Below are 27,325 nucleotides of genomic sequence, written 5' to 3'. Positions count from 1 at the left end.
GGGTTAACAATGCAGTAGTTCTGTTTAATATTCTGGGACATGTGGAGTTGTCCAGGCAGGGAATTTGGGGGTTAATTCATGAACCTAGTTTTCTAATTACCTCCTTTCTGAAAGCCATGGATAGGGCTTCACACTATTTACATCCATCGCTCCCTGTCTTCAATTACCAGTTATAAGTTTTACTTACTCTGGTTCACTCCTGCTACTTTGCTCCTGCTCACCTATTTTGCTTCCTGCTGCTGCCCTCGGCTGGTGTTTTGACTATTTTACTGTCTGATGACTTTGTTCCTATCCTAACTTCTTAGTACTGACCAGGCCTTCTGACTATCCTCTGCCAGCTTGCTCTACTGGCCAGCAGCCACTCTGTGGACACAACCCAAGGGCCCTTGCATAACTCCTGAACCTTTTATAAAGGTTAAAATATGAAGGCCAAGGCACCCCCTGTCATCTGCTAGATGAAGTGGCTGGCGCAAAGCCTGTCTGTCGAAAAAACTTTTAAAGTGTTGCCAACCATGAACCCTGCTCCTTTATCCCCATCAACTATTAGCAGCTTTATGTCTTTGTCAATAAACAAAAAACTACTAAAGTTAACTTACCAATTAAGATAATGGAAAAGCAATAAGGATGATTGTATCTCTCCATTAAACTTCCAGCATTTATTGATCTATCATTCAAGCAAATGCGCAGTGTTTCCATTAACGGATCAATATGTCACTGAATTATTACGGACTCTGACGTATTTGCAATATTATTTACTGACAGTTACAAATCTGCGGCTTATTGTCTGTGCCATCTACTCAGGGAATGAAAACAAACATCCAGTAAATTGCTATCCTGACAGCCCAGTCATAGTCTTGAGAACCGATTGCTCTATAGCATTAATTATTCAGTCGATCTGCTACTCAAATCTAAATGTATTCATTGATATTGATTGGATTTGCTAATTCCGAAAAAAAAAGCTTGTCCAGCGTTGCAAAGAAAAGAATCAGCTTTTTTTTTCTTCCGAGAAACACTGCCACCCTTACTCTGAGGCCATGAGTGGTATTGCATCCTATCTTCATTTAAGTGAATTAGCTGTAATACCTAACATGCCCAATGCATGGAAGAGGCGCTGTTTTTCCTTACTTGACCAAGATGATAAGCCAGTGACGATACTGTATGCAATATCCTTAGTCTTAGCACGTTAATGAATTTCTCCGCATAGTAATAACCATCCGATGTTTGGACTCTACAAACAAGTCTTTGAAATCAAAGAGTGGCAAATGTCACAAGCCCTCACTAAATGTTATGAGCTGGAAAATATTCTTTTTTTACTTTTTCATATCAAATAATTGGCAGAGCTGGAACTTATGATGGGACTGGAAAGAAAGATGATATTTGGATGACTCCCGACAGGTCAAACAAAAAAAATGTCTATATGGCGCAGGGCATAGGGTTTATTTATTGATGCACACAATGAGCACCATCATAACTCTGATTCGTCAGTGCGTACAAGATTTTTATAAATAGAGTTTGTAAGCACTAATGTAAAACTGGATGGATCTCTGGAGTGTACGATCCAAACAGCTTCAGTGTCCTTGCTTCAGCAGCTGAGAGTTTCACAGTTTGCACCGTGCTTCTGGGGTGAACTGTCAATCATATGCAGAGCACCGCCCCCTGACAAACAGGAGGCTGGGGCAGGGAAGCGGTACGTTCCAAAAGATGAAACTTTATATCAACCTTTTAATCAGATGGTTCTAGTAAAAGAAGAGCGAGGTGCACACAGCCATATTGCAATAGTTAGAAAGTGCTACATAAGACTATATGCATATGGTCGTATTACAATATGTAGAGAGTACTGTATACTGGTCCAAGCAATATGACCATAAAAGGTACTTCTATTGGGGTTGATGCACAGAGGCTGGTTTAACAAAGTCCATGTTTATGGTCAGTGCTTGGATCAGAAGACCCTGCCCAACTCCAGGTCTTTTGACCTGAGCTAACCGCTTCATATATACCTATGGGGCCATTAATTTGGGTCAGGAGACCTGGCGGCCAGGCTGGGTCTTCTGACTTTGTTAAACCAGACTAAGGCCTCGTTCAGATGAGTGTATAACTGATCTGTGGGGGACGTGGCTCACAGGGAAATAATTCAAAGCAGGCTAATGACACACCCCAGAGGATCCTGTGACCCACGCCCACTTGTAATGACGATAGTGATTACCATTAAATAAGAAAGGCCCGTATCTCTAAAACCATACGGGGAATTTGGAAAAAATAAAACATGTATTTCTCGGGGGGGCAGTGGCAATAAAAATAAGAGCCAAAACTGGCCACTTTTGACTCCATGACTTATCTATTTATTTGTTTTTGGTGTGGATTTTAGAGTTGAATATGGTCCAGAATCCAGGCACAATAAAAATTTGGATGATTGTAAAAGCCCTTTAAGATCAGGTTTACTGTACCTTCATTACTATACAGTCCGTATGCAAAACAGGCAGCATACGGACAGCAGCTTGACCATTACAAGTCAATGTTGTAGTTCACATGAACGTTTTTACATTCGGACCGATGGTTGGCGTATGAAAAAATCACTGCATGCACTACTGTGATCTGTATTATAAGTCAATGGCGGCATAAAAAACGGATCACATGCGTGTTACCATCCGTATGCCATGCGTTTTGCATGGATCCATTACAGATATTAACATAGGAAACTATATTTGACCTTTTTATTATTTATTAAGAGGTTCATGTAAATACCGGATCCCATTCAGATGTCATACAGATATGAAAAATGGACAAAAGGATGAAAAATATGTTTTATTCTGGATAAAAAATGATCGACTTTGCATACACTGATCTGAACCCTCCCTAGTACTGGCTCATACTTGGCCTCTATGTGCCTGTGATTTTAGCACATAGAGGAGCAGTCAGGTATTGCTCTATCATACAGAATTGCAGAGCTGCTTATGACAATGCACAGACTCATAGCTGGGCAGTGTGCACGAGACAGAAGCATAATCAATGTATTTTTCACAATATTTAATGCTCTTTTACCGTTACTTAATGGCTGAGCAGGGATGACGTATGACGGATTAAGACTGTCTGGGGTTTTGTCTTCCTTTCTTAGCTGCAGTCTATGGTCGACCTCCTGGAAGGAACCCTGTACAGCATGGACCTGATGAAAGTGCATTCCTACATCAATAAAGTGGTGGCCCAGATGAACACTCTGGAAGAGGTATATTAGTTGCTCCTGTATGATTTCTACATAACTGCTGGTCCGATGTGTAACACATGAGCACTTTATATCGGTTGTATACCATGAGTAAGAGATATCCATTACGGTTTAATAGAAGTCAGTGTTGCAATGTTCTGCTCCTCACTGTGTGTCTTTTACAGTTTGCTAAGAAATACTGTTTTTATCTTGTTTTTGGTTACTTAAAGACATAGTCACCATGTGCAAGAATTTTTGAAACCCTTTCTGCACCTTTTTAAACAAAGCTTAATGGCAGGAATAGCAGCACAGGTGGTGAACATATTTTAGACCGTACGATCAAGCTACACAGCTCCGAACAAGGGATCTCCCATTAAATAAAATCTGAGTTTTCAATAAGCAATATTATAGTTTAAAAAAAATCAACAAATAGGCCAATATTAGAGATGAGCAAATAGTTTAACCCTCAACTGGTGAGGTGGGGTTTTTGTCACGCAACTGGTGATGTGGGGTTTCCTATACCCCAGTGTATCCTCATACCAGCATTTTTCAATGAATGACAGCCGAACAAAAATTCCCTGGGGTGTGGCAAACCCCACCTCACCAGTTCAGGGTTAAAATTTTAATTTGCTGAATTTTCCCCCCAAATTAGACTTACTGTGAATCGATTTGCCGTAAATCGCATGTACTTGAATTGCCCTGAAAAACACGTGTATGACACTGTGCCGCTCCTCTGAGTATGTCGTTTTTTTGTATTTTTAAAATCCGCCATACGGTTCCAGAGATCTGAGCCTTTTTATGTAGTGATCATTTTTGTGATTTTTTATCTGGGGGCGTGGCTCATGGTAAATAATGCAAAGCAGCCTAATGACACGCCCCAGAGGATCCTGTGAGCCACGCCCCATTGTACAGAATGTAGGGATTACCACTAAATAAGAAAGGCCCGTATCTCTGGAACTGTATGGCGAATTTGAAAAAAAAAATTTATTACTCAGGGGGCCAGTGGGAATAAATATAAGAGTAAAAAATGGCCACTTTTGACCCCATGACTTATCTGCTTTAAAGTTTTTTCGGTGTGGATTTTGGAGTAGAATATGGTCCAAAATCCAGGCATAATGACAATTTGTGTGGACATACCCTTAGATTGTAAAAACTCTTTAAGATCCTTCAAACAGGTTTACGGTACCTGCATTACTATACAGTATTACATATTTTAACACTATGATATCACAAAATTTCATGCACAGATACATGTATACAAGGGTAATGGACTGGTAAAATATACAGATGTTCTATTACAGTGAAGGAAATAATTGCTGTTTTTGTAAGTTTGCCACTGACAAAGCCATCAAGAGTCTATAATTTTAAGGGTAGGTTAATTTTAATATTGAGAGATAGAATATCCAAAAAAATCAAGAAAATCACATTGTATAAATTTAGATATTTTTTTTGCATTTTGCAGTGAGAAATAAGTATTTGATCCCCTCCAAACTATTATGAGTTCTGGCTCCTACAGACCAGTTAGACGCTCCTAATCAACTCGTTACATGCATTAAAGACAGCTGTCTTACATAGTCACCTGTATAAAAGACTACTGTCCACAGACTCAATCAGTCAGACTCTAACCTCTACAACATGGGCAAGACCAAAGAGCTTTCTAAGGATGTCTGGGACAAGATCATAGACCTGCACAAAGCTGGAATGGGCTACAAAACCATAAGTAAGACGCTGGGTGAGAAGGAGACTGTTAGTGCAATAGTAAGAAAATGGAAGAAATACAATATGACTGTCAATCGACATCGATCTGGGGCACCATGAAAAATCTCACCTCATGGGGTATCCTTGATCATGAGGAAGGTGAGAGATCAGCCTAAAACTACACTGGGGGAACTTGTTAATGATCTCAAGGCAGCTGGGACCACAGTCACCAAGAAAACTATTGGTAACACATTACGCCTTAAAGGTTTAAAATCCTGCAGTGTCCGCAAGGTCCCCCTGCTCAAGAAGCCACATGTGCAGGCCCGTCTGAAGTTTGCCAATGAACACCTAGATGATTCTGTGAGTTATTGGGAGAAGGTGCTGTTGTCAAATGAGAAAAAAATTGAGCTCTTTGGCATTAACTTAACTTGCCATGTTTGGAGGAAGAGAAATGCTGACTATGACCCAAAGAACACCATCCCCACTGTCAAGCATGGAGGTGGAAACATTATGTTTTGGGGGTGTTTCTCTGCTAAGGGCACAGGACTACTTCATCGCATCAATGGGAGAATGGGAGAATGGATGGAGCCATGTACCGTAAAATCCTGAGCGACAACCTCCTTCCCTCCGCCAGGGTTGTGGCTGGGTCTTTCAGCAAGACAATGACCCATAACATACAGCCAAGGCAACAAAGGAGTGGCTCAAAAAGAAGCACAGTAAGGTCATGGAGTGGCCTAGCCAGTCTCCAGACCTTAATCCCATAGAAAACTTACGAAGGGAGTTGAAACTCTGAGTTGCCAAGCGACAGCCTCAAAATCTGAGGAGCGGACCAAAATTCCTCCTGACATGTGCGCAACCCTCATCAACTACAAAAAACGTCTGCTGTGCTTGCCAACAAGGGTTTTGCCACCAAGTATTAAGTGTTGTTTGCCAGAGGGATCAAATACTTATTTCTCACTGCAAAATACAAATAAATTTATCTAATTTATCCAATGTAATTTTCTTGATTTTTTTTTGGGATATTCCATCTCTCAATGTTAAAATTAACCTACCCTTAAAATTATAGACTGTTCATGTCTTTGTCAGTGGGCAAACTTACAAAAACAGTAAGGGATCAAATACTTATTTCCCCCACTGTATGATTTACTGTAATAAACATGCAAAATAAATAATTCTTCAAACAATTTGAAAACAAAATGTATTAAAGTCCAGTATTTGCCGAATGCACCTTGTCATTCCCCTGCACACATGGAGTCCACATGGTAAATGCAAACAGTATGGCAAAGACTCCATGTCCTTCTAGTGCGGAGGTCACACAGCAGTGAGAGTCCTATAATTAAGGACAAAGATATAACATGAGATGAATGTATCAGGTTAGGTGTTACTTCTGTCATAAAACCTTCTATTTCACAATTCCAGACAATCAAAACAAACCTAACCCGAGAAAATGACTTCATGAAGGAAAGTGTCGTGAACCTCTCTAACCAGATGAAGAAGTATGACAACTATTCCGACATTATGATGAGTATCAAGAAGGAGATTTCCAACCTGGGATACCAACTGCTTCAAAAAGATGCCCCAGAAAATAAAGTCCAGGTAATTATAAAGAGTAGTGGGCAGCACTGTTTCCTTGTAACATTGGGGTCCTTCAATCAACAAAGGGCCTTATTTATTTTCATGGAGTTGGTATTTCTTCAATTTCTTTGTGTAGATTATGTCCCACTATCCAAAAGAGATCTCACTGTTAAATATGGGGTCACCATATACAGTCATGGCTAAAAGTGTTGGCACACTTGAAATTGTTCCAGAAAATGAAGTATTTCTAACAGAAAATTATTGAAATTACACCTGTTTTCTTATACAAATGTTTATTTCCTTTGTGTGTATTGGAACAACACAAAACAACTGAAAAAAAGGCAAAATGGACATAATATCACACACAACCCCAATAAATAAAATTGTTGGCCCCCTCAACTTAATATGTGGTTGCACACCCTTTGGAATAAATTACTGCAATCATTCGCTTCCTATAACCATTAACAAGCTTCTTACACCTCTCAGCTGGAATTTTGGACTCTTCTTTTGCAAACTGCTCCAGGTCTCTCATATGTGAAGGCGTTTTCTCCCTACAGCAATTTTAAGATCTCTCCACATGTGGTCAATAGGATTTAGATCCGGACTCATTGTTGCCACTTTAGAACTCTCCATCGCTTTGTTTCCATCCATTTCTGGGAGATTCTTGAAGTATATTTGGGGTCATTGTCTTGCTAGAAGACCCATGACCTAGGAGGAAAATCCAGCTTTCTGATACTGGGCACTACATTGCAAACCAAAATCAGTTGGCAATCTTCAGATTTCATGATACCTTGCACACAGTCAATGCACCCAGTGCCAGAGGCAGCAAAAAAAACAAAAACATCTTTGAACCTCCACCATATTTGACTGTAGGTACTGTGTTCTTTACTTTGTAAGCCTCATTACGTTTTCGGTAAATAGTAGAATGATGTGCTTTACTAAAAAGCTCTATCTTGGTCTCATCTATCCACAAGACACTTTCGAGAAGGATTTTGGCTTACTCACATACATTTTGGTAAACTACAGTCTAGCTTTTTATGTCTGTGTGTCAGCACTGTGGTTCTCCTGGCTCTCCTGTCATAGCGTTTCATTTCATTCATATGTCGATGGATAGTTTGCGCTGACACTGATGCACCCTGAGCCTGCAGTACAGCTTGAATTTCTTTGGAACTTGATTGGGGCTGCTTATCCACCACCCAGACTATCCTGCGTTGCAACCTTTCATCAATTTTTCTCTGTCGCCCACGTCCAGGGAGATTAGTTACTGTGCAATGGGTTGTAAAGTTATTGATTATGTTGTGCACCATAGACAAAGGAGCATCAAGATCTCTGGATATGGACTTGTAACCTTTAGATATTTTTCAACAATTTAGGTTCTCCAGTCCTCAGACAGTTCTCTTCTCCTCTTTCTGTTCTCCATGCTTTGTGTGCCACACACAGATACACAATGCAAAGATTGAGTCAACTTCTCTCCTTTTTATCTGGTTTCAGGTGTGATTTTCATATTGCCCATACCTGTTACTTGTCATAGGTGAGTTTGATTGAGCACCACATGCTTGAAACAAAGTTGTTTACACACAATTTTGGAAAGTTGCCAACCATTTTGTCCAGCCCATTTTTGGAGTTTTGTGTGAAATGATTTCCAATTTGCCTCTTTTTCTCTGTTTTTTTTTTAGATTTGTTCCAATACACACAAAGGAAATAAATATGTATATAACAAAACATGTATAATTGCAATAATTTTCTAGGAGAAATACTTAATTCTCTTGAACAATTTCAAGGGTGCCAACACTTTCCACCATGACGGTAAGTAACATAAAAAAATATTGTAAAAGTGAAGCTGTCTCGCCCCCTGGGCCGTGGGGCACCCGGAACCGGGTTTCTGTGCGATGCTGGGGGTAGTAGTGGCAACCCGATCCCGTGGCTCAGGGTGGTCAGACCAAATGCTGTGGCAGTCTATTTATCAGTGTTTTGGAATGTCCGACTACGCCACCCGTGGATTGCGGTCAGGGATGTCCGCCGCTGCAAGGCAGACCACTGAGGCTGGTGTAGGTGTGCAGCACAGGGGTAGGATAACTCCCCACGGGAAGAGTGTAGCCTCAGGGCAGAGTAGGTGAATGCTGGGGGTGATAGTGCAGGCCGCAATAGTAAGAGTTCAGAGTCCGCTTCAAACAGTCCAGAGTCTTTATTGCAGATGTTATTACTGACCCAACAGGAGTACCGGTTAGGAATGGGCCTGGGCATCTGAGAGCATTCGGGCGAGCCCCACTGGTCAGGGTGAGTGTGAAGGCCTACCGTTCTCTCTCTGCCCTTGCTGACTATTCTCCTTTTCGTGGTGTAATAGCCCTCGTCCCTGAGCTGGCCGTGTACTTTGCCTGTATGGCTTGCGACTCGGGCCTTGGGTACCTGTGGGTTCTGGTCTCTCTAACCCTGCCCCAGTTCCAGCTTTTATAGGGGCAGCCTGCTCCCCCTACTGGCCTGGGACAGGAGGTGCTGTATGCTAATGGTCCCTGACCAGGGAACCTCCCTCCTGCTCTCAGACACAGCCTTTAATATTTGTGGCATCCAGGCCTGGGGTGACACACAACCATTATTTTAATTTTTATTTCATAAATCAATAGTACACATGAAAATAAGAGACTGTTTAATTATCTTATTACAGAAATCTCCTTCTTTCTCATTTTAGACCTATCTTTGATTCTGATAATTCTCAATTCACAGGCAAAATCTCTGAGACTACAGATTTTCCCATTACTGAGATAGGAGATGACAGTTGGTGTTCATAAAGTTCTATGGAGAACTATAACTGTCTTCTTAGGTGAACTTTGCAGCAGAATGTATGTGTCTGCCTCTAGCTCCCCTCCTCCCCATCGAATTTTAAAAGCACCAACTGCCATCTCCTATCTCAGTAATGGGGAAATCTATTTGCACTAAGTACAGGTTTTACCTATGAACTGAGGGTAAATGATCAGTCCAGGAGGAGAAAGAAGCAACTTTCTCTGATAAGATGTTTTACAAAGTTGATTATTGTTAAGTACGGTATACTATTGATTTATGGGATAAAAAATACAATTACTCTTTGTGCTTTGAATGTGTATGGACTATTAGGTGGTTGCAGGGAACCTTTCACTGTATTTTTTTAAATGTGTACCTCTTCCAGTTTGTTCTATTACACTGATCCTGGAATAGTTTTTCTTTTTCTTCTGTGCCCCTCCGTTCCAAAGTTATGCCCCCCCCAGAAATGGTGCAAATTTTCTCTTCAAGCAACTGGACATGTACCACTTAACTTTTCTGTGGGTGTGGCCTTTTTTTGATTGGCCAGCATCAGAGGAGAAAAAGGAAACACCCACAGAGAAGTTCTGTGGTATACACCCAGTTAAAGGGAATATTTGCATTATTATTGCCAGGGGGTATAACTTTGGAACAGAGGGGCACAGAAGAAAAGGAAAAACTTTTCCAGAATCAGTGGAGCAGTGACAGTTGGAGGATGTACTCAGTTTAAATTTAGAAAATCCAGTGAAAGATCCTCTTTAAGGGAGTATTCCCATCTTAGATATTTATGGCATATCTACAAGATATACCAAAGCTTTCTGACAGATGTGGGTCCCTTTTTCACCATCCCAGCTGTTAAGTCAGATGATGACCACCACATCCTGGTGGAGATTAAATGGAAAGATGGCTGTACATGCCTACAGCTCCCTCCATTCACTTTTATGGAAGTTCTGAAAAAACCAAGCACATTTTTCCATAACTACAATGGAAGTGAATAGAGAGAGAATAGCCACCTCCTATTTCATTCTTTAACTAGATGCAGCAGCCTCACGGACCTTCTGTGAAGGTAGGTGTGTGTCCGATAGGTAGGAAGCACGGCTATGTCCAGTGGATATTGTCTAACATGGTAGTACCATACTGGGAGTAAGGCATCATTCACATAAGAGAACGGTATGCTAAAACACCATCCTTATTTAACCCAAAAGCAATATATAAAGGGGAAAATATCTCATTATATGGCTCCGAATGAAACATACCACTGTGACGCATACCCGAGTATGGCCCTAAAGGCTTCAATGGGTACCAAAGTACAAATCCGTCAAACTCACAACTTGTATGGAGCTATAATATTAGGTAATAAGGAGAAACTATAATTCCAATGTAAATTAAATATAGAGTAAACCATTAGTTGTATACCCTATAAATTCCCCTTTTACAGTCAAGTTTTCTTGCCGCAGGACACAGCAGGAGCTAAAGTAAAAGACGTTAAATACACTAACAATAAGAGGAATTCTGGGGAGAAGTCTTCATCTAAGGTCTCGAAGGAGAAACCACAAAAAGCAGAGAAACCTAAGAAAGATAACAGCAAACCCAAACTAGTCTCGTCTCAACCTACACCAAGACCTAGATCTCCTGTCCATCAACAGCCGGTGGTCATACGAGGAGTCACCTACTACAAAGCTACAAGGTCTGAAGAGATAGACCCTCTTTCAAGCAATAGAGGTATGTAGAGCCCAGCTCTCTTATTGTGATAAAGTTATTACGATTACTTTGTGAACATATGGAGTGAAAGCGTTGGATGGAGTGGTGAAAAGCTGTCACCACTGGCCTCTGGAGCAGTGGAAACGTGTTCTGTGCAGTGACAGATCACACTTCTCTGGCATCTCATGGACGAGTCGGGGTTTGGTGAAAGCCAGGAGAACATTAGCCTCCTGACTGTATTGTGCCTCTGTAAAGTTTGGTGGAGGAGGGTTAATGCTGTGGACTTGTTTTTCAAGGGTCCCTCTCAGCCTCTTAGTCCTAGTCAAGGGAAATCTTCATTCTTCAGCACAAGACATTTGGACAATTGCAGCTTCCAACTTTGTATGATCAGTTTGGGGAAATTCTAAGGCAGAACTTTCAACAAAATAGATGGTCCAATCTCTTGAAATGGCATCAGTATAGATATAGCATGCAATTGAAGCTTATCCTTTAATAAATAATAATCTATAAGCTTGCTCAGCCCTGTTCACCCTGATATAGCGCCCACTTGAACAAGAGCAGTACTCCTCTGCCCTCAACTATTGTTACCCTATAAAGTCCTTATTATACTCCTGATGTGTTTTCTTTAATCCCATTCAGAGGGGATTACTTATGGTAGATGGGATTGGCACTCTATCACATGGTAACAAACATGTGCCCTGTCACAGATTCGTGAAGGTCCTTTTCTGTTCCCCATGACTGTGCCCAGTGCACAAGGTCCATAAAGACATGGTTGGAAAAGTTTGGTGAGAAAGAACATGATCGGCCACAAAGAGTCCTGACCTCAACCCGATTCAACACTTTTGGGATGAACTAAAATGGAGATTGTGAATCTGACCCTCTCTCCAACATCAGGGTCTGACCTCACAAATGATCTTCTAAATGAAGGGGCAAAAATTCCCACAGACGCCTCCAAAATCTTGTTGAAAGAAGAGTGAGAGCTGTTACAGCTACAATGTGGAGACCAACTCCATATTAATGTCTACGGACGTAGAATAGGTGGTCACAAAGGTTCTTGTAGATGCAATGTGGAGGTGTCCCAATACTTTTTCCATATAGCGTATCTGGTCATAAGCCCAAATGGCTCAATATCTGAATCTTACGCTTGGTCATAGAGTCCATAGTAGTCACCTAGATCTCCCTACTACTTTTCACTCAAATTCATAAGTTTATTCTGGCTTTTGCTATGTTGCAGGATGTTAGAAAATTTGATAGTGTCTAGAAAGCATATAATCCTCTGTGTATATTTAATCATTTCATCACCAGGTCTTCTTCTCCAGTTTTTGGACTGTTTGGGTTATTGGCAATGGATGACTCTTACCTTACTTTCCCGGCTTGATGTCTGAAACTATAATAAAGGGGTGGTTGATGGATTACACAGAGATGTACAAGTTACTTTCAAGCCATTGGCAGTCATTTAGAGTTAGCCTCGAAATATTAGAAATGTCATGTGTAAAACAGAGGGAGTTTATGTGCACAACTCATTAATGATAACCTCCATTGTGATTATTCAGGGGGCGGTAGTTCTTCAAATTCCCAGATGTTTTTTTTCCAGAGCTGTGGTCAGCTGCTTGGCGCATTTTACTATGTACCATCTATTGTCTGTCTGTGGTCTATCTCGTGTGAGATCCTGATGGAAAATAGTCTGCCGCCTCTACTGTATGCTGACCGCGGGTGGGTGAGACGCATAGAGATTATAGAGCTGGAAGAGTAGGATGTGCAAGAATCATTAACTTGTTAAGCACCTATCTGGAGTAGAAAGCTGAAGTTGCTAGAGATGAGCGACTACATTCGCAGGACCATGGTCTAGTGGCCTGGTCAGTATTCCGTGGTCACTGGTCGGGAGCTCTGTGAAGTGCCTCCTTCCTGATGGTAACCCCAGCCCCTCTTTTGATTGGCATGATGGATGATGTTGTGTGTATGTGTCATAACGTTGCATCAGGTTGGCTAATCAAAAGATTAGCCATCAGGTAAGAGGTTTTTAGGTCTCCAGTCCAGCGGCCATGGAATACAGACCTGCCCGCTGGACCAGGGTTGCTCATTTTTAGAAGTTACAAGACTTGTGTAGAAACATCTTATTCTTCCAACGTCTTCTGTCCTTTGACTCTAAAATTCAATCTTGCTCTAAAGTTCCTTTAATTTACCAACTATATTGGGATAAACAGTGCTTTAGGTCTGACCTAATATCTAATGTTTTTTTAGTTTTTTTTTTCTTACACTATTACACTACCTCTTAGCATCCGACTCCAACTTATCTCAGTTTCCTGGTTCCATCTCGACACATCAGAAATAGAAGGAAAGGCCTGCTCCACCAATCTTTGAATGGCCAAGTGGGCATTTTGTGCCTTTTCCGATGTGTCAAGACTGGACTTCGAAGTATGGAGATCTGCAGCGACCAGGTAAGTGGAGGAATGGAAGCGACGGGGATCTTTAAGGGAGAGTATAGCTTCTTTTCTTCTTTAAACTAGTCTGAGCCTTTTGAGATGGTAAGATTTGTATTAAAGGGGTTGTCCACTATTCAAACAACACCTTCTCAATCAGAATGTTTCCTCCAGTAAGATAACAACACTTATATTCACCTCCGGTGCCGGCGCAGTTCTAGCGGTGTCGGCACTGGCTCTCCTGGTGCTCACGTCACATTGTTATGTCTTGCGCCCAACCAGTGCTGGCTTTGCTCTCCTTACCTTGGGACGAATCAGACAGAAGAAGTCAGAATTGTGGCTGAGAACTCACTTCTTCTTGATGTCTGATACGTCCGAAGGTGGGGAGATCGTAGCCAGCGCTTATTGGCTCTCTTGGAGCTCGCGTGATGTAACAATGTGACGTGAGCATCAGGAGAGCAAATGCTGACACCGCTTGATCAGCGCCAGCACCGTAGGGGAGTATAATTATTATTATTTTACTGGGGGCAAACATAGGGATCAGAAGGGGTTGACCGATTAGTGGACAACTCCTTTAAAGAATAGTATTTAAAAGGGCTGAAAGTATTGGAGGCCAAAGCTTCTGACGCGCCCCCTGGGCCGTGGGGTACTTGGCAGCCGGGCCTCCGGTCTCTGAGGGGTATCACGGTAGCTGGCCCGGCCCGTGACCCAGGGCGGTCAGTAAAAGGGGACATTTATAAGGGATTTTAAGTGTTCGTGACGCCACTTGTGGATTGCGGCCATAAGGAGCCGCCGCTGCGGAGCAGTCCTCTGGAGCTGGTGTTACGGCAGCAGGGGTGGTGTGGCTCTCCACATGTAGAGCTAGCTCCAGGGCAGTGTAGGAAAATGGTGGTTGAGCTGGGTGTTGTAGTGCAGAGAGGGGACGATGGCGCAGATTAAAGAATGGACGGAGGCAGTGCGGTGCAGTCATCTGAGTCTTTACTCACAGTTCTTATGACAGTTCCACTGGTGCACTGTACAGGTGTCAGCCTCCCACGTCGCGCTGCATTCACCAGGCAGGGGTTCAGTTTTTCCTCAGGCAGGTTAGGCGTACCTGACAGAACCCCACTTTCTTGTGTTCCTAGCTAGACCGTCTTCATGCTGGGTCTTTCTCCCTCCTGCCCTGCGCTTCCCACTCTCAATCCCGCTCGGGTGCTCTGAAGTCCCTCCTGTCTCGTCGGACTTCACAGACCTGCTTGACCCTCACGGGGATTAGAACGAGGCTTCAGCAACTGACTATATAAGTCAGGAGCCTCCGGTTTTTCCAGCCGAGACCTGAAGTACACGACTGGGCCAGGGGCCGGTCCCCTTCTTGCGGCCTACGACCCCTCTGTCTTCTGATAGATTTGGGGCTTACGGGTGCCGTCCTGCACTCGCCGTACCCCCTAGGATCCCTTCAACAGAACGGAGCCTACTCCCTGCTCCCCTTCTGGGCCTCTGACACTAGGCCCTAGTGGTGGAGCAGAGCTCCTACTGAGACTCTGCTCCCAGACTGTTCTTCTGAACTGTCCTCTCACTACTGTCCTCTCCTCCCTAAAATGGCTTCACATTTTATACCTCCTTCAACAGTGCTCCCCTAAACTGCTTCCTAAACTGCAGGTGTTGGGGTTCTGAGCAGCACTCCCTCCTTACCTTAGAGAAGGAGACACCACACCTCTGGGTGAGGTGCAGTACCTCTGTGGCGACTGAACCCTCAGGGGCGCCACACATCAACAGCTAAAAGACACTACCAGTTGATCACTGCCCACAATAAATGTAAGCCTTGGATAGAAGAAAAGATGCTCTTGTTAATTTGTCCGGTAGGAGGGTGTATTATGAAATTTTGAAGCCATATGCAAATCAGGCTGGAAATGTACTGGGGGCGTGTCAGTGCACCTGGAAGAAGCACTCCATGTGCATTGACCCACCCCCAGTGCACTTTCAGCCTAATTTGTCTAAATTTCTCATGTCTGGTACATCAGATCTCTATAAAATAAAGGTATCATTTTTATTAAGGGACAAGCACCTATTAAGCCATAAGACTACCGTACTTCCATGTGTTAAAAATGTGCCGACTGGTTCCCTTTAAGTATCGGATTATTCCAATAATAACATTTATCGTCTTCTATATTGATGTTTTCTTGGAATGTGGATGACCCTGTCTAATTCTCACATACTTGGGCTCTTGACCCTATGCAGTATTCATGCCTAAGTTTTTTTAGGTGTTTAGCTTCTCCGTGGTCAACATGTGATCATCAGCCAAGCAAAATAACTTTTTTAAAGACCAAATTGGTGCATTTTTTTAGGATTGTAAATTTTAGCATATTGTAACACACATAGCAATATAAATTGCCAAAATAAAGAAAAGCATGCTGTTTTTCCAGCGGGATTAACCTGGTGTCCTGCAGGGCTTTTGAATCTTTCTTGAGATGCAATAAAAAAGAAAATATCTTCAATTCTTTCTTTAAGATGTAGCAGATACAACAAACCTTCCTTTTGTCTCTCCTTAATCCTCATTTAATTTCCCAATATTCCATTGTGATTGCTAACTGCTCCTTCCCTTTCAGTTAAGATGGGTCCCTTTAAATGCTGGACCCCCTAGCAGATGCACTATCTTAGTACTTATACCCGGGGTCTAAGAAGTAAACGTTCTCCCTATAGAGAGCACTAAGTAAGGGTAGGAAAACCTGATAGGCCATGCAATGCTCCTCTGGGAATTTAAATATGCAAATAGCCTCTTTAGAGCGGAAGAGGACAGAAACTCTAGTGCCACCTATTAGAAGCAATCCTAAAACTCAATATTGATCCTTTAACAATGCATGCCAAATGCCTTAGGATAAGATGGTAAACCAAAAACGTAATTTTCAGAAACCTGTTTCTGGGTATTTGCCCCTCATCAGTGCAAAGTAAGAGGTCTGATTTGGCTGGGTGAGAGGCTTCTGACGGGGACCTAAGAGGTGACGCTTCTCCTTATTCAGAGTGCCAAGCCGGCGTAAGGTGACTTATAAGCCATGCAATGCTCCTCTTGTGATTTATATATGCAAATCACCTCTTCAGAGAAAAAGTGGCCAAATAGAGGCAGATCACAGGGAACGAGTGTTTTTTTGGAGGTGTTATAATAAGTATCAACAAAGCTGAAAAAAACAAAACCTACAATTGGACCCCATTTTATTGAAGTCACAATCAGTTTGACATTCGTTCTGGAAACAGAGAGCTCAATATTTTATGGCTTTATTATTAAAACCAAAAGAAATGAACTGGAGTATAAGTTGGTATACATGGAAGCATGTACAGTACAGACCAAAAGTTTGGACACACCTTCTCGTTTAAAGATTTTTCTGTATTTTCATGACTATGAAAATTGTACATTCACACTGAAGGCATCAAAACTATGAATTAACACATGTGGAATTATATACTTAACAAAAAAGTGTGAAACAACTGAAAATATGTCTTATATTCTAGGTTCTTCAAAGTAGCCACCTTTTGCTTTGATGACTGCTTTGCACACTCTTGGCATTCTCTTGATGATCTTATAGAGGTAGTCACCGGAAATGGTTTTCCAACAATCTTGAAGGAGTTCCCAGAGATGCTTAGCACTTGTTGGCCCTTTTGCCTTCACTCTGCGGTCCAGCTCACCCCAAACCATCTCGATTGGGTTCAGGTCTGGTGACTGTGGAGGCCAGGTCATCTGGCGTAGCACCCCATCACTCTCCTTCTTGGTTAAATAGCTTTTACACAGCCTGGAGGTGTGTTTGGGGTCATTGTCCTGTTGAAAAATAAATGATGGTCCAACTAAACGCAAACCGGATGGAATAGCATGCCGCTGCAAGATGCTGTGGTAGCCATGCTGGTTCAGTATGCCTTCAATTTTGAATAAATCCCCAACAGTGTCACCAGCAAAGCACCCCCACACCATCACACCTCCTCCTCCATGCTCCACGGTGGGAACCAGGCATGTAGAGTCCATCCGTTCACCTTTTCTGCGTTGCACAAAGACACGGTGGTTGGAACCAAAGATCTCAAATTTGGACTCATCAGACCAAAGCACAGATTTCCACTGGTCTAATGTCCATTCCTTGTGTTCTTTAGCCCAAACAAGTCTCTTCTGCTTGTTGCCTGTCCTTACCAGTGGTTTCCTAGCAGCTATTTTACCATGAAGGCCTGCTGCACAAAGTCTCCTCTTAACAGTTGTTGTAGAGATGTGTCTGCTGCTAGAACTCTGTGTGGCATTGACCTGGTCTCTAATCTGAGCTGCTGTTAACCTGCGATTTCTGAGGCTGGTGACTCGGATAAACTTATCCTCGGAAGCAGAGGTGACTCTTGGTCTTCCTTTCCTGGGGCGGTCGTCATGTGAGCCAGTTGTTGGTGAGCGCTTGTTGGTTTTTGCAACTGCACTTGGGGACACTTTCAAAGTTTGCCCAATTTTTCGGACTGACTGACCTTCATTTCTTAAAGTAATGATGGCCACTCGTTTTTCTTTACTTAGCTGCTTTTTTCTTGCCATAATACAAATTCTAACAGTCTATTCAGTAGGACTATCAGCTGTGTATCCACCAGACTTCTGCACAACACAACTGATGGTCCCAACCCCATTTATAAGGCAAGAAATCCCACTTATTAAACCTGACAGGGCACACCTGTGAAGTGAAAACCATTTCCGGTGACTACCTCTTGAAGCTCATCAAGAGAATGCCAAGAGTGTGCAAAGCAGTCAGCAAAGCAAAAGGTGGCTACCAAGTACCAAGAATATAAGACATATTTTCAGTTGTTTCACACTTTTTTGTTAAGTATATAATTCCACATGTGTTAATTCATAGTTTTGATGCCTTCACGGTGAATGTACAATTTTCAAAGTCATGAAAATACAGAAAAATCTTTAAATGAGAAGGTGTGTCCAAACTTTTGGTCTGTACTGTATATATAGGAGCATGTTCACACTGGCCATTAAACAGACAAAACTTAAGATAGAAACAAAATGAACATATACCCTTCTTTAAGCAAAAATGTAATAGTACATATAAATAACATAGGGTACTTAGTAAACATTGTCTTTGATAAAAAAAAAAGCGTAAAAGCCATCCCACCACAACAAGGTGACTCAGTCGGGATGGTCCTAACTTCTAATATTAAAACCTTATCATGTGTCAAAATGACCTCAATGTATTATTATTAGCATGGGCTGTATTCAACACTTAGGGGCCGTTTCATCAAGTAGTTTAGACTAGTTTTGGTCTGGCGTATGTAAAGATTGGCCGGAAGGGGGCATGTTTGGGCGCTCCCAACAAATTCCTCATAATTTACGCCACTGACTGGTGTACATTTTTTGTGGTGGCATACGACAGCTGAAAGATGGGCCAAATTCATTAAGAAGCGTTTTAATGAATTACGTACATCTTACTCCAGCATATATTTTGTCAAGAGTGGCGTACAAAATGCCACTCTGGATGAATCAGGACGTTCATTTTATCCCATCTTCCACCATCCACAGTAGCTGTAATCAACTATTCCTCTCCTCTGAAGTTCCTTTAATAGTTGAAGAGTCCTTCCATAACTTCTGTCCCCAAATAGGTTCCTTTATCCTGAGTAATTACTTTTTTTCTTGTCCCCCCTACTTCATATTCAACTTTCTACCTACACGATCCTAGTAGGTGGCCAATAGTGGACAACCCCTTTGAGGGCATCTGAGAAACCTTTTCCCATTGACCCTGAATATGTTTCTACATGTATTTATAATTATATAATCCGAACAATACAAAGATTATTAAAAATAAAACCTCAAGAGTTTGTTGGCTTCGCCTTTGACTTATCCCAGAAACATCCTTCCCAGCACATTTCTGACCAATGTTATCTGTAGAGTGTCTCAATATGGTGCTAGATTTATATTTATAGTGTCTGTAGGCACGTTGGTACCTCAGATGATCTGTTTCTTTTACACATCGAGGAATGCACTTGAAAATAATAAACAGCAAAGCTGCCTGGTGTTTTCTTGATAACATTCCCAAATCCATCTGTTTCCTATCAAACTGTCTCCATCACTATCTGCATTAGATCAAACGTAAGGCGGGCTTTCTATACGAGTCCTGAACCACGCAGTATTGTGTGTGTATTCATCGTATAATCAAGTCCATCCATTCTAGTGGAGCTTATGGTGCAGAATTACTCCTCTGCAGAGGTTAGACGGCGAAACATCAGATAGCTGGCGTTGCTCCAGCATGGATGCAGAACATCAGAAGGGAATACGTTCTGTGGAGAAGGAGCAATTTTCCAAATGTTCCTCTGTTGTTTTCATCATGGATTGTGGCACAAATCGAACGCCCGGTGGCTCTAAACCCACCTGCAGATGGTAGTGTCATCAGCAAAAACCTCAACTTCATATCCTAGGCTTGGGAACAGACAACAGTCATTAAACTCCCCCTTCCTAATAGTCATAGAAGCAGTACTGAAAACAGCATGCCTCAACCAAGCCCGTAACAGAAGCTTAATACACCCACATTAAAGAAAGTCCAAAAACATTTCACTTGGCATAAACACCATTTACGCCCTCCACTGCCCCCTCCGACCTCTGTCATCTCTGCTGAGGAGTTTGCTACACACTTTAAAAACAAGTTTGACCAAACAAGGCAAGTCTTTACTGTCCAACCACCACAACCCCTTTGTTTTCCAGACCATTGCCCTTCCCCCATAACCTCCCTTCCCAACATCACGGAAAGAGACCCCTTTAATCTCCTCTCCAAATCACACCGGTTTCCTCCCCCACTATTCCATTGAAACTGCCCTTACCAAAATCACCAATTACTTACTTACAGCCAAAGCTAACAGACAATTCACTGTACTCCTTCTTCTTGACCTGTCCTCTGCTTTCAACACAGTTGACCACTGCCTCCTACTAAAGATCCTCTCTTCCTTTGGCGTCAAAAACCTTGCCCTGTCTTGGATCTCCTCATACCTTTCTGACCGCACATTTAGCGTCTCCCACTCCCACACTACCTCCTCACCCCGTCCCCTCTCTGTTGGAGTCCCTCAAGGCTCTGTCCTAGGACCCCTACTTATGTCAAACTATACCCTTGGCCTAGGACAGCTCATAAAATCCCATGGCTTCCAGTACCATCTGTACGCTGAAGACACCCAGATCTACCTCTCTGGCCCAGACGTCACCTCTCTGCTGTCCAGAATCCCAGCATGTCTAGCAGCCATATCCTCCTTCTTCTTCTCCCGCTTCCTCAAGCTCAATGTTGACAAAACTGAATTCATCATCTTTCCCACTTGATCTTTCTATCACAATAAATGACATCACACTTTCCCCTGTACCGGCAGTAACCCTTGACTCTGCCCTGTCCTTCAAACCCCACATCCATATGACGCGCCCCCTGGGCCACGTGAGGAACCCGGAACCGGGCCTTTTTGTAGATGCTGGGGGTTGTAGTCACCGTTGCGGTGACCTGGTCCCGTGGCTCAGGGTGGTCAAACTAAATGGCAGTCTATATACTAATGTCCGACTACACCACCCATGGATTGCGGTCAGGATGAACCTCCGCTGCAGGGCAGACCGCTGAGGCTGGTGTTGTGGGTGCAGCAGAGTGTAGTATAACTCCCCACGGGAGAAGTATAGCCTCAGGGCAGTGAGTGCGGATGATGGGGGGGTGATGGTGCGCGGGAATAATGACTCAGAGTCTCTGTAATGCAGTCCAGGATCTTTACTCACAGTTCGTTACTCCACGTTACTCCGGCCGGCTGTAACTTCCCGCATCGCACCGTGTTCACCAGGTGAGGGGCTCGGCCAACTCCCAGATAACTTTGGAGCATTTCACAGGACCCCCTTTGTGTGTCCTTTCTCTGGCCTGTCGTACCCCGCCAGTGACCTCGCTTCTGTCCGGCTGCCTCGGGCCTTCTCTGGTAAACCCCTGGGGTCCCTTCTTTCCTTGTTCCTGGAGCCTCCTCCACTCCTCTTCCTTCCGTCTCCTTCCTTCTCCTTCCTTCTGCTTCCTCCAGGCCCCGGCCTCTCTTTTAGGCCTGCCTGCGGAGCAGAGCCCATGCAGAGGCTCTGCTCCCTGTTTTCTCCTCTTACTCTCTCCTTGCTATTTCAGTGCTGGCTGGGCCTCACAGGCTAGGCCCGCCTCCGGAGCAGAGCCCCATGCAGAGGCCCTGCTCTGTCACTTCTTCTCTCAGACTGCTCACAACTGAACTGAACACTGATCTAAGATGGTGCCCACCTTTTATACCTCCTTCTAGGTGCACCCAGGAACTGCTTCCTCCCTGCTCCTGCACTACAGGGTTCCCCTTCCTCGGTGTTCCCTCCCCCCACTCCAGCCAGGGACAGGGACTGTCGCTCTGCTTGGAGCATATCGGTCGCCCTGCCCCCCGGAAATGTGGTGTAATGCATGCAGGTGTCAGGGTCCTGATCCACACTCCATCCTTACCTGAGAGTGAGATATCGCACACCTGGCTGAGATGCAATACCTCTGTAGCAACCGAGCCCTCGGGGTGCTACATTCCCCCCATGGTAAATCACAGCACGTCCGCGAGCTGGAACAGAGCAAAAGACAATGCAAATTAGGACATGCAAAAGTTTTTTTTTGTTTTTTGTTTTTTTTTAAACTGTCAACTGCATATCACTTCCCTTTATGGGAAACATTTTCTCTTTTCACCAATATAAGTGCACTTTTAATATCACAGGAACTCTTTTATCAAATATCAGGTAAAGCATCATACAAAGCATTTCGGTATATAAAACTTTTCATATTAAACATTTTCAAGCGGACTCTCTTGTACTAGCCGCGGTGCAACTTGCGACCAGGTGTCCATTTTTCAATAAGGTGCAAACTTGCGAACAGGTAACAGACGAACATGAGGGACCCGTTCGTAAACCCTCAACGAAGGCCCTGGGGTGGCTGCAGGGCGTAGCTGATTCAGCTGCTGGACCTCGTCTTCGGCCACCTCTAACGGGTTTTTGTTCTGAGGTCAGTTGTTGTAGTTCCTTATAAAACCAGTAGGGGCACTTTAAGAAGTGCAATTATTTACAAAGTTGACCGCTCCCAGTCCTCGGCCGGATAGTTCACAAAAGTTGGCTGCTCCCAGTCCTCAGCCGGCTTACTCGCAGACCCTTTTCGGGTAACTTTTATAAACACACAAACTTTTGCAGCAACCCTTAACCGGGTAAACTTTTCTGTAATCCGGCAAACTTCTCATACTCCGGAAGACGGCATGTCCTTTAACTTTTCACCCAGGCGGGTAACAATTTTACAATTAGGCTGTCGCCCATTAATAGCGATGTCCTTGTTGACTCTCCTCCTCCTCGTCATACTCTTCAGACCCGTCCGGGTCCTCTGGGTAATAGTGCTCACGGTAGCGCTCTTCCTCCACCCTCTGGACATTGAGGGCATACCACCCCCTCTCACCGCTGTGCCTGGTGCAGATGACGTGATCACCAGGGTACAGTTCTGGGGTGTGAGTGCCCGGGTTGAGCGGTTCTGGCTGGGGGACCAGGGACGGTGCAGCGCCAGCTGCGTCCAGGACTGGGACATCACTCCTACCTGCTCCCGCGACCGCTTCAGCTCGGCCTATCACCTCCCGATCCATGAGAATCTTCGCCGGGGCTTGGGCGCCGCCGATCACTTGCAGCGCCGTCCCCGGTGTACACGGCATGGAGAATGGCATTACCGTGGCAGCGGCCGCGCCTGCAGCTGAAGTTCCCGCCATCTTGGGCGTCTTCCTCCCCCCTGTTGAACCGCTGCCTACCTTCCCTTCTTTCTCCTCCGTAGGCCGCAGCTCCGCAGGCGATGGTCTGCGTCGAGGACCTGGCGTCACGCGCTGCTGACGTCAGCGCTCGCTGGACTCCTTACAGGACTTTGCGCAGCGTCAGTGCGTGGGGCGGGGCTTCAGATCTCGCGCACTTTCGGCGTCCACGCCCCTCTTCTTCCCGCGCAGCGTCCTGAAGATGGCGCCCGATGGTGGTAAAATGGCCGCTTATGGCGGGAAACGGCTGCGGATGGCGGGAAACTTCACCACGGTAATAACACAGTCTTTCTTTCAGGCACGCAGTACCCGGTGGTTGCGGGCACGAAATCCTGCCGACTACGCCAAAGTTGACGCGCCTCCTGGGCCATGTGGGGAGCCCGGAACCGGGCCTTTTGTGGGATGCTGGGGGTTGTAGTCTCCGCGTGGCGGTGACGCGGTCCGTGGCTCAGGGTGGTCAAACTAAATGGCAGTCTATATACTGAATGTCCGACTACGCCACCCGTTGATTGCGGTCGGGATGAACCGCCGCTGCAGGGCAGACCGCTGAGGCTGGTGTTGTGGGTGCAGCAGAGTGTAGTATAACTCCCCACGGGAGGAGTATAGCCTCAGGGCAGTGAGTGCGGAGGATAGGGGGTGATGGTGCGCGGGAATAATGACTCAGAGTCTCTGTAATGCAGTCCAGGATCTTTACTCACAGTTCGTTACTCCACGTTACTCCGGCCGGCTGTAACTTCCCGCGTCGCACCGTGTTCACCAGGTGAGGGGCTCGGCAACTCCCAGATAACTTTGGAGCATTTCACAGGACCCCCTTTATGTGTCCTTTCTCTGGCCTGTCGTACCCCGCCAGTGACCTCGGCTGCCTCGGGCCTTCTCTGGTAAACCTTGGCACCAGTTTCCCTGACCCTATGTGGTGCCTTCCTAGCGGCTGTAGCGAGGGGCTGCGCCACGTGAAATGTCACAGCCTCCGGTTTCTAGCTGAGGGTAGTTCCCCGCCTCCACTAGTTTTGGGGACCGGTCTCCCCCTTTGGCCTGACCCTTCTACGCAGGTAGATTTGGGCGTCCGGTGGTGACTCGCCGGTCCACACCCCTGGGGTCCCTTCTTTCCTTGTTCCTGGAGCCTCCTCCACTCCTCTTCCTTCCGTCTCCTTCCTTCTCCTTCCTTCTGCTTCCTCCAGGCCCCGGCCTCTCTTTTAGGCCTGCCTGCGGAGCAGAGCTCATGCAGAGCCTCTGCTCCCTGTCTTCTCCTCTTACTCTCTCCTTGCTCTTTCAGTGCACGACCTCCTTCTCTCCTCCACACTTATTCGTTCCTCACCCAATCGCCTCCAAGATTTCTTCCGAATATCTCCCATCCTATGGAATTCTGTGCCTCAACATGTCCGATTATCCACCGCATTTGGATCCTTCAGATGGAACCCGAAAACCCAACTCTTCAAACAAGCTTACAGCCTGCCATGACACCTTGCTTGCTGCCACCTCAACACCACCGGAGCTACTGCAACCCCCCGACCTACTGTCTCCTTCCCCATCATCCTGTAGAATGTAAGCTCACAAGAGCAGGGTCCTCCTCCCTCTATACCAGTCTATCACTGTTAGTTTGTTTACTGTGAGTGATATCTGTATTTGGTATGTAGCCCCTTCTCATGTACAGCACCATGGAATCAATGGTGCTATATAAATAAATAATAATAATAATTTAGGGGGTGTATAGCTGTAGATTTTAGGGTTCATCCACAACTTGATCGCAGAGTCCGTCGGGAGTATACATAATTTCGAAACGTGGAAACTCCAACTTATCCCTATGATGTGTACTCTTGTTTAGGCATCCGTAGGCTCCCATGTTAATAAAAACACACAAAACAGATATCATCCGTAAAGCATCATCCGTACCCTCATTTCAGGGGCTGGGCTAGTCCCTGCGAAATTTGCACAATGACGTCACGCTCTCTGTTACCGGCTCAGTAACAAGCCGGCAACAGAGCGCATACCCGGAATACCGAATACCCGGAATAAACAGAGACCAGTGACGTCACTTGCGGGTGTGGGCAGTTTTTGGAGTGGCAGTCAGGGAAATTAATGTTTTCTAGGGAGTCATCCCCCTTCCCAAAGGATAGGGCCTGAGATTAGAGCATACTTGTTAACTAGGGAATGTACTCCCCATTTTTAGACTATCCCCTTCTGGAGCAGTCCGGCGTCATGTACAAGAAACCTTCTGGAATCCCTGTTTTCTAGGAGGTTAGAGGTGGTTTCGGCCAGCCCCAATTTTTCTTGGCGTCAGTAAGATCTCCCCTTTTTCCGGATGTTCCAGGACAGTATGGAGTAGGAGTAAAATCATTTTGCTCCAGTGCCAGTAGCTCGTCAAAGAGATAGAGAGAATGGCAGGGGAGAAAGTGGAAGCTGATTTCCTCAGGGCCCCAATTTCGTAAAACCGGAAAAGCGGGTTGTAACTCTGCATTTCCTATAGCTACACCTGCTAATAAATCTTGACCCTTTTACAAGTAAATATTCATGACTCCATGTGTAATTTGTATGTGATTTTATGTTACATGTCATTGCTAGTTACAACCTGCATCGGATATGTGTCACCCTACCTGGATGCCACAAGTGTAATAAAGCTGTGTCTGAGAGCAAGGGGGAGGTTCTCTGGTCAGGGGAACATTAGCATGCAATGCCTCCTGTCTCAGGCCAGTAGGGGGAGCTGGCTGCCCCTATAAAAGCTGGTGCTGAGGGCAGGGTTAGAGAGAACTGGACGACCTATCTGAGGATTCAGGTCCCAGTACAGAGAGGGACAGTTGTATTGTAACCTAAGAGGAAGTGTGGCAGTAGGAGAGCCACAAGCCAGAGACAAGAGGCGAAGAGAGCCTGTCTTGGCAGAAAGAGGACTTAATTTACCAGACTTTGGTGTCTGAGGCTGGAAGGATTCCACATCCTCCAGCAGAGAACCAGTCCGCAAGGGACTGTACATTCCTTGGCCTAAGAAGCCTGGAGGCCCTGCCACAACCGAAGGGACCAGTAAAGCCGTACAAGGCTGGGAGCAGAAAGGAACCCACGTCGCAGGCCATACAGGCGAGAATACACGGAAAGCTTGGAAACGTGGGCTGTTACCCTATAAAGAGGAGATAGCCAGAAGGAGCGCAGAAAGCACGGTAGGCCTACACTCTCACCCTGACCAGGGCCAATTTCCCCATAAACATAAGTACATAACGGACTACCACTGGCCTGACCACCCTGAGCCACGGAACCGGGTTGCCACTACTACTCCCACCGTTTCCCTATTGCCTGGATCCGAGTGCCCCATGGCCCAGGGGGCGAGTCAGCTTTGGCGTAGTCGGCAGGATTTCGTGCCCGCAACCACCGGGTACTGCGTGCCTGAAAAAGACTTTTTGTAACTTATCTGTGGCGAAGTTTCCCGCCATCCGGAGTCGTTTCCTGCCATCCGGAGCCGATTCCCGCCATCGGACGCCATCTCCAGGACGCCGCGCGGGAAGAAGAGGGGCGTGGACGTCAAAACCGCGCGAGATCCAAAGCTCCGCCCCACGCACCGATGCTGCGCAAGGTCCTGGAAGGGAGAGAGAGCGACGCTGACGTCATCAGGACGCGACGCCAGGTCCTCGTCCATAGCAGCAGCAGCGGAGCCGCGGCCTACAGAAGAGGATCGTCGGAAGGTAGGCCACGCTTAACTAGGGGGGAGGAAGATGTCGGACACAGAGGCGCCCACTACCACCAACGCAGCTACAGCAGCGGTGATGCCCTTTTCCCTGCCCTACATCCCTGGAGCGGCCTGGCTGCCCAAATACTCAGGGGAGCCCCATGCCCTAACTGACTTCAAGGAAAGGCTATACAGTTTGTTCCACGTTTACCCCCTGACAGAGGAACAGAAGGTCAGCATATTAACAGGGCAGTTAACTGGCGCAGCCCAAAGGGAGGTAAAATCATGGCCCACTGAGGAGAAAAGGACTGTGAAGGGTATTCTGGCCCGGCTGCGGGGTACCTTTGACACACGTACCTCCGCTGAAATTAAAATGAGGTTCTATGGGTGTAAGCAGCGGGCACAGGACAGCATCAGAGACTATGCCCTAAATCTGCAGGAAGCCTTGAGGGCTATTCAACAAACTGACCCTTGGCAGTGTGCAGGAAACCGATAAGCTGCTAACAGAACAATTCATAGAAGGTCTGCTGTCCAGCGCCCACAGGGCCCAACTGCGCCTCA

General features: G+C 45.2%; 1 protein-coding gene across 1 annotated transcript in view; it reads left to right on the top strand.

Moving 5' to 3' along the window:
- OLFML2A (olfactomedin like 2A) overlaps positions 1-27,325 on the top strand; it is a 97,185-nt gene that overhangs the window by 49,199 nt on the left and 20,661 nt on the right. Inside the window, exons 3-5 of the mRNA XM_073639815.1 lie at positions 3,113-3,220; positions 6,314-6,490; positions 10,699-10,963. Of these exons, the coding sequence (XP_073495916.1) occupies positions 3,113-3,220; positions 6,314-6,490; positions 10,699-10,963 (550 nt within the window). The remainder of the gene's footprint in view (positions 1-3,112; positions 3,221-6,313; positions 6,491-10,698; positions 10,964-27,325) is intronic.

This window comes from Phyllobates terribilis, unplaced genomic scaffold (assembly GCF_046119375.1).
Source record: "Phyllobates terribilis strain yellow unplaced genomic scaffold, ASM4611937v1 Scaffold_7__3_contigs__length_470593459, whole genome shotgun sequence".
Taxonomy (NCBI): domain Eukaryota; kingdom Metazoa; phylum Chordata; class Amphibia; order Anura; family Dendrobatidae; genus Phyllobates; species Phyllobates terribilis.
The sequence above is the reverse complement of the archived record's forward strand: the minus strand, read 5'-3'. Positions and strand labels throughout refer to the sequence as shown.